This window comes from Octopus bimaculoides, chromosome 6 (genome assembly GCF_001194135.2).
Source record: "Octopus bimaculoides isolate UCB-OBI-ISO-001 chromosome 6, ASM119413v2, whole genome shotgun sequence".
NCBI classification, from domain to species: Eukaryota; Metazoa; Mollusca; class Cephalopoda; order Octopoda; family Octopodidae; genus Octopus; species Octopus bimaculoides.
The window spans coordinates 63,402,916-63,411,494 of NC_068986.1; the positions used below are offsets into that span (position 1 = coordinate 63,402,916).

At 32.4% G+C, this 8,579-nt stretch overlaps 1 protein-coding gene across 4 annotated transcripts in view; it reads left to right on the top strand.

Moving 5' to 3' along the window:
- LOC106882709 (dynamin-binding protein) overlaps positions 1-8,579 on the top strand; it is a 331,344-nt gene that overhangs the window by 295,093 nt on the left and 27,672 nt on the right. For all 4 annotated transcript variants that reach the window (XM_052968787.1, XM_052968786.1, XM_052968784.1 and 1 more), the window contains 5 exons: positions 997-1,101; positions 3,200-3,328; positions 4,013-4,153; positions 5,780-5,959; positions 6,239-6,415. In XM_052968787.1, coding sequence (XP_052824747.1) covers positions 997-1,101; positions 3,200-3,328; positions 4,013-4,153; positions 5,780-5,959; positions 6,239-6,415 — 732 coding nt within the window. The remainder of the gene's footprint in view (positions 1-996; positions 1,102-3,199; positions 3,329-4,012; positions 4,154-5,779; positions 5,960-6,238; positions 6,416-8,579) is intronic.

Below are 8,579 nucleotides of genomic sequence, written 5' to 3' on the forward strand. Positions count from 1 at the left end.
TAATGTCAAACAGAGTGAGATGACTTGTTTTAGATCTATATTTGAATGAGAAGTAACTTCAGGAATGAATAAATGAAAAAATTACCATTACTTTATCATTTGTATTTATAATATGATGCTAGTATCACAACAGTATTACCATTGCAAATTTTGAATTAAGTTGTACATACTCATAGTGAATAATCAACAACGACAAAAATTTAAATATATTCTGGAACTGCAAACAAGATCTGCTTTGTTTTTGGTAATATTATAGTTATAGTTGTGTGATCTCTATGAAAGAGCAAAGATTATGAGACCTAGCAACTTTAAGGGTGTCACAAGAAGATTGTAAGGTTACAAGGTTTATTTTCTTGATATGTGTAGTCATTTAATCTATGAGCTGTTGAAAATGAGCCAGTGAAGGAAGTTTTTAAGGTCTCATGAAAACAAATCAAACTGTGTGGGGAAGGATAAGGATGAGTGAAGGGTGGTATCATTTCATTTGTTAGAGTTTACATCAGTAAGGTTCAATATATTGGGAGAGGAATTTGAGAGACATAACCAAAGCCTGGGACACACCAAAATTAGTGGCTTTCATGTTAATATGTAAAAGAGATCATTTGTCAAGATAAGTATAACCAGTTGAACTGTCAGTCCTATTAATGGCTCAGGATCTTTTCTGTTTGATTTCACTTTTTGAAATTTTAAAATTATGAATTTATGGCAAAAACGAATTTCATTTCCATTATTAGCATACAAAACTATATCAATACATCAATTGGAACAAAACTGAGGGAGTTGAAAAATGAAAGCCAAGACAGAAAGGATACAAGGCTAGTTTTTATTTTACCTGCCATACTATAATGAAAAGTAGTCTGACAGAATTTTTAAAAATAAATTAAATATTGCAATAATTCAAGTTCGACAGGTGAGCATTTGTCCAGATTTAAAACAGAAGGGAAATAACTTTTGTCATTCCAATATGTGTTTCTTGTTTATTTTCATCTTCTCCAGACCAAAGACGAACAGTTTGAAAAAATTGAATTTCAATTTCGCAGCATTGAAAAAGTAATAAAGGTTTTCCTTCGTGATATAGAAGCCTACTTAAAACAATTAGATGTAAGTATTTCATATTTTAATCTTTTGGGTAATGACTCAACGAATATTATAAAGAAGTCAGACATCTCACCTTATTTCTTTTATCAGCTGTATTCCTTATGCCATATCAATTGCATTTTCATGCCATATTGACTAATATCTATTGTGCCATATTTAGTTTTAACTAAATTTGAACCTTCAATTTACATTTTACAGTGGAGATTAATGCAGATGATGGGAAGAGAATAAAAAAATTTTCATGAATGCAATCCCTAAACTTTACTGAATTTCATCTTTCAACTTACATTTTGTATTGAACAATGGTACAAAATTGTCAGAGGTATTAGACTGTCAAACAGAATACTTAAGATGTTCATTCTTGGTCTTTTTGCTCTGAGTTCCAATCCCAAAGGGGCCAGCTTTACCACTTAGGATCAATGAAGTACTAGGCCAGTAATGGAAATCAGTTGTTCTGTTTGTGTGTGTCTGTTTCTCTCTCTCACTCTTTCTCAATACATATATATTTCTGAGTGTAACACAGGTGTTCTCTAGGAACTGACGATACTGCTATTTTAACTCCAAGAGGATAGCGCCTCCAGCTGGTTATGCGGTGCACTCTGCACTTGATATATATTGCAAACTGGGAGAGAACTCTCTACTATTTTAGCCCTGAGGCCACCAGACCATACAGTTTTGAACTTCTTATGGTCATCCTCACTGCTGGATACTCATCTGCTAGACATAGCAGTAATTCACTCCAGCTCACAATATATAGAAAAGTGACACACCATCGCTGATCTTGCAACAATCAAACTAGCTGCTTTCATCTCTCATAGAGATTTTCTTAACAAGCTAATTTGCTAGTTGCAAGCTCAGTAACAATGTGTCACTTACATTTTTATATATTGCAAGCTGGAGTGAATTACTGCTATGTGTAGTGGACAAGTATCCATCACCAAGGATGACCATAAGAAGGTCAAAACCATACAGTCTGATAGTCTCAGGGCTAAAACTGTAGGGAGTTCACTCCTCGCTTGCAATATATATTAAGTGTAGAGTGCACTGCATAACCAGCTGAAGCGGGTATCCTCCTTGGATTAAAATTTAGGTGGCGTCAGTATGAATATAGCTTTCATCTCTTCTAGAGATTTTCTTGATAGCTAGTTTGCTTGTCATATATATATATATATCTGTCTCGCCATCCACTCAGTTAAGATTTTTCCATTCCCTTTTTCCTTGCGCTAGCTTATTACACTGTCTGATAGTTGAAAGACTCTGTTTTGTTTTATTTTTGTTGTATAGCCAAAAGGCTTTTGTCCATTGTATATGTATAATTCTGTTTCTTATGTTATGTTCATCCAATAGTCGAAAGACCCTTTCTGTTTGTTATTTCCTTGTGTTTGTACATGTATATTCGTTTGCCTTGCTCAAGGGCTTAATACCTTCAGCCTAAGACTTTGGCTCAACTGGTTTTTAGTAGTATCGGAGAGGATTGGGCAAAACTACATAGACATCCCAGACTCCAACTGAAGAAGCAATTGGCTGCGAATGATCCGTGTATCTTGTTTTGTCCTGTTTGCCATTGTTGTGCTATTGTCCTTTACCTGCTTATGTTTTAACGATTTCCGTTTGTTGTGTTTTTTACCTTTGAGAGACACACACACACACACGCACGCACGCACGCGCGCGCACACGCACACACACACACACACACACACACACACACACAGAGAGAGAGAGAGAGAGAGAGAGAGAGAGAAGGGTACTTGTAATTCAAATGTCCACTTTATCATGTATAGTCATACTGATTGTCTGAGAATTGCATTTAGAAAATTTAGGGACTGTCTGTGGAGTACTCACTCATTGACTCATTAATTTCACAAATTGAACAGCTGAACACTTATCACTGAAACTATCTCCCACCACCCACCATCACCACCATCATCAATAGAAAAGTGGGAAATGTAAACTACTCTACTAGATTTAAGGTGTTAATAGAAGTGGGGAAATGATATGACATGTAAATGATTAAAAATTATTTTGCTATCATTATTATCATTAATGTTTTGTATTTTGCATCATTATATAAGCTATTTTGTGGGTTTATTTTGTTATTCAGGAATATGTGATCTGCTGGGAAAATCTCTGTTCAGGACTGGATAACATTTACAATGAGTCTCAGCCTGAAGAACTCAAGTATTATGCAGAGGCCACTAAGGTGGTCTGTTCTCAGTATTATTTAGAATTTGTACGTCTCAATTTTACACTGTTAACATTACATTTATTGTGACTCATTTTTTAAAACTCTGATTACTTTAGTTTTGATTAATTATAAATATAAATAACTGAGGTTATGAGAGTAAAAACGGACTAGACATTTAGTGGGATTATGTGTGTGCATAATTATTTGTTTTAGTAATGTCTGTACATGGCATAGCATATAACTATATATTTAAAACTCCATAACTCTAATTCACTGCTATGCATACATCTGGAAAATGTATTCGTATTACTATACCTATAATCATTTGATTATGTATGTAGCAAGCACATAGACTATAATAACCATAAAATATGCATAATGATTGAATAACAAGAGCAAAACAGGGTAGATTGATTTAATTATTTCATTCTTTAATACATGTTTCGTGAGTAAAATTTCTTCAGAAGGTAAACATTTTTTTTAATTAGTTTTTGAAGTTGTACCATTGAAATGTGTATAAAGGAATGAATTAATTAATTAATCGTTCTTGTTTCTCTAATTAATTTAATCACTATATGTGGGTGAAAGTAATCTTTCTAAATGTATAACTTTTAATTCTTTCACCTTTATATGTAAGTTGTAAATGTAACTTCATCTAAACGAGAAGTTCCTAATCAGCAACCACTATAGTGGTCTCACTAAATAATGTTATTGTTGATGTTTTTGTAGAGAAATCAAGTAGATATGTTGGTACTTCAGCCTCTCAACCAGTTACTGTCCCTGTTTTTGGGCCCCAATAAAGTGATTGAGAAACGCTTTGATAAACTATTAGATTATGACAGTTTAGCACGGAAATCTAAACTGGATAAGGTAATTGTTTCACAACCTGATTTTTCTTTTCTTTTTTTTTCTTTTCTACTTATTGTTATTGTTATATTTTAAGTTGTTAGATATATTGTATATATAGGCACAAGCATAGCTGTGTGGTTAAGAAGCTCACTTTGCAGCCATGTGGTTTGGGGTTCAATCCCACTGTGTGGCACCTTGAGCCAGTGCTTTCTACTATATTATGGAAGCCCATCATATATATATGTATGTAACTTCTAACTTAGTAGTTCAGCAAAAGAAAATCAATAGATTAAGTACCAAACTTAAATAAGTACTGAGGTTGATTTGTTCAAGTAAGCTTTTCAAGATACTGCCCCAGCATGGCTGCAGTCCAGTGACTAAAACAAGTAAAAGATAAAAGACTATTTATGATTAAAAATAATTATAAATAGTAATAGCCAAAGGATATTTGCAGTGATGCGTGTTAAGTCTGTATGCTGCCAGGAAGGCCATATTATTGATGTTTCAAGCAGAGGTCTTCATCATGAAGAAAGATTTATTTTTAATGTTTCTGCTAGCACTGAACAGGTAGCTTTTTTGACTGAGATGTGTTTTGACTTTACTCTCTAATGAAGAATGCTACAAAGTACTCATCTACCCTTGATATACAAACTTAACTAAAGTTACTAGCTTTATTCTTGTAATTATAGTTCAATAATTATAATCAATTATGAATTGAGCATCATAGTGAATGCAGTAAATTTTAATTGTAGCTACATTATTTTACCATCACTTATACCTTTGTTAACCCTTTAGCATTCAGATCACTCTGTTAAATTTAATGCATATTTATTCACATTGTTTTGAATTAATCATAGCTGATGGATTTTGATGATGTGATTGTTTGCTTTTAGAACATCATAGGTTAAGTGTGAAGGTCAGTTTGAACATAAAACTGGTATAATATATGGGCTGGATATGGCCAGTTTAAATGCTAACGGGTTAATAGAGTACTTTCCTGAATCACAAGGATCCATAGGGTCAGTCCTCAATAGCTGTTTCCATTATATTAAGCAAATGAAAGGTCTTTTTCTGGACAGGTTGCTAATATATCTTTAGTAATTTTTCCAAGAAATCCTGCTTGCTTTTGAGCAATATATAATTATACTTCTTTTCCAGAAACATAACAAAAATACATGCTTTAAGTTTTGAACTATCACATGAGCTAGCATGCTAATATCCTGTTTACCTGGCTATTTTATTTAAAAAATAACATTGGAAGAAACATAAATGTCACAATTCTCAATTCCTTTCCTGTCAGGCAATAAGAGATAACTATTCATTAAAGCAAAAGCACTAGATAGGAGAGGTCAAGTAACTGATTCTATTTGTATCTTGTGATGAGATAATTTATGATTAAATAATAGCTAAATTAAAATTATTTGGGATAAAATTGAAATTTCTTTAGATTTATCACAAATTTTATCTTAAATTTCTTTAGTTTATTTTTTAAAACCTTCCTACAAAGTCATGTATTTGATCTTGATAATACTGAAAGTCACTTGTAAATTCTTTGAATATTTATCATATTATATGCTGTTTATTTATATATTTATTTATTTGATCCAGTAATAAAGTTTCCACTATTTTCTCTTTTTCTTCCACTAGACTAATGAAATCCAAGCAGCTCAATGTGATTATAGAGCCTTGAATGCCCAACTTTTAGATGAATTACCAAGATTATATGAGCTGTCTCAGGAGTTATTCCAAGAATGTATATGCAGTTATAATATAACTCAGGCCAACTTTTATGATAAAATTGTTAAAAAGATGTATACTCTGCTCACAGTAAGTATATTGGTAGCATATTTCTTATTTGTATAATCTTTCAAATTAATATTTATGTCTCAACATTTTAACTGATTAAATGCATTAATGAAGAATCGTTAATTGCTTTATCAATTTTATTTATAATATTATTTCACTAAATTTATTGATTTTCAGTGTTTTATTTATTTATTTATTGAGAAAATCAAAGTATTAAGATCATTAAAAATGCAATTCTTTCAAGTTAAAATTAATTAATACTTAACTTTAAGCAATTGTCTTTCTTTCTTGTTTGGATAGTTGCCTTTTCTCATGTCTATGCCAGAGAACATTCTGGAATCCTTCCAAGCATTGCATACTGCTGCCATTGACCAATTAAGCAATCTAGATTTCATACCCCGCAAGTTTGGTCCCAAAACAGAAAGTAAATCTGAAAGAAAACTGATCAGACAATCTCGACTCAGCCTATGTGAACAGGTAACTTTTCTATTTTCATTTGTCACCTTTGTGATAAGATTATAATTACAGGAACACATTGCTATTTTTAGTGTCCCTTACATATAACCATTGATATAGATTTTTGTTTGTTTTACTAACACAATAAAAAACTTTTTTCCTCCACAAATACTGTAGCAAATTTCTGCACATGGTTGATTGAGACAGTTGATAGCTTTCACTTGCAGCATCTCATTATTTTATTCTAGTAAGGAAGATGTTTTTTTAATTGGTAGGAATGAAGTGATGTTAAGAATATAAAACATGTGAAAGACACTATGTGACCATAAAATGATTCTGAGAATTTTAGACATAGGCTCAGGCCAAAAAATATTTGTAATAGAAATATAATCGATTGTATCAGCTCCAGTATTTAATTGATACTTATTTTAGTGAATGCTAGAATTTTGAAACACAAAGTTAATCTTGGTATGAAGTGAACTCAGATTGTAGAGGTGCGACCAAATAACACAAGACATCTCTGGCACTCTACCAATTCTATCAAACAACAATGTTTGTGTAGTAAATTGTAAGGTGAGCATCACAATGATGTAGTAAATTCTTATTGAGTTATTTCTGAATAAGAAGTAAAATTTATGTGATTCAGAAAAGGATTCACTTAACAATGGTCAGGGTCATTTGTATCGCATATCTCAAGAGTCTTGATCCATTCTCATTCCTTATGCTCTATCCAAAGCTTCTGTGTTCACCACAGAGGCCATTACTCAACATGTTCATTAAAACTGACTGCCATGATAATGAGGTTGCTGCCATTTGTTATTGAGGTTGTTTGTCAGAGGGCCTGATAGAAAGAATCCTTCTGTTCATTTACCAGAGTTGACTGTGGTGCATGTTTGTTATTCCATCAAAATAGATATGTTACACAATCATGTAACTGAGTTTTTTTTTTTGTGTACTGGTCTATCTGTTTCTATATCACACCTCTGCTATAATTCTGCGTCTCTAAGGCAACTATTGCTAGTTCATTTTACATCACTCTTAACAGACCAACTAGGAATCTTACATGTAGTACTTAATCTTCTAAAATTAATGGCCAAATCTCCTTCAAATCACACCTTACTGTCTTTAAAAAAAGTGGATTAGACATTGGATTATATGTCTGAATAAAAAAAATGATGGTATAGTCATGGTTGGCATGCCTGTGATCATCTGCTCAACCTGGGCTGACCTGGGGATAAACAACTACCACCACCTGGTTATAAATACCATCTGTTTTATAAGTAAGGCAACATTTAAATATTAATATGTTAGGTTCTGCTTTACATATGAGACAGTTGGTATCTACACGATGAACATAACTTACCGATACATGCAGGAGTAGGAATACCATAACCTTTTGACTTCTTGTTGTGTTGGCTTCTTATCTTTCTAAAGAGAAAATAGACACTATTAGTCACAGCATTATCTAAAATATACCAAGAATCAGTATTACATTGATGCCTCTCTGCATTGTCGTAATCAAGCAATCAATGAGATAAGTAGTAAAGAAAATAATGGACGGCACCATTGGAAGATGTCAGTCAGATTAATGATAATGGTTTCAAATTTTGTCACGAGGCCAGCATTTTGGAGGGAGGGGGTAAGTCAATTACATTAACCCCAGTGCTCAAATGGTACTTATTTTATCGACCCTGAAGGAGGAAAGGTAAAGTCGACCTCAGTGGAATTTGAAGTCATGCAGAGTAATCCTGCAAAGCCTAAGATATTTCTGCTCCTCACAGCAGAACCAGTAGATTTCATTTTCATTTTTTAATCACTCTGGGTTCCATATGCAAATTTACTTTAAATATTATATATTTTTTGCCTGAATATGCAATGCTGAAATTGTGGTGCATCTAATATGCCTGTGCATCTTTAATGCCATCAAATATCGTATTTATACAGTTTGGGGCTTGTTTAATTAACCAAAAGATATTAGAATTTTCCATTGTGTTGTTTGCTGTTGGACAAGTTGTTAATTATATTTTTTTAATATTTTTTTTTTTTTTTGATAACATCCTTAGTAGCAAACCTTGACATACGTGAAGAATAGCAGATCAATCAAATCTCTACTTTTTCACCTGCATTACTTTTTATATTTTTTTCTATTGAAAATACCATGTTAATTATTATATATATATATATA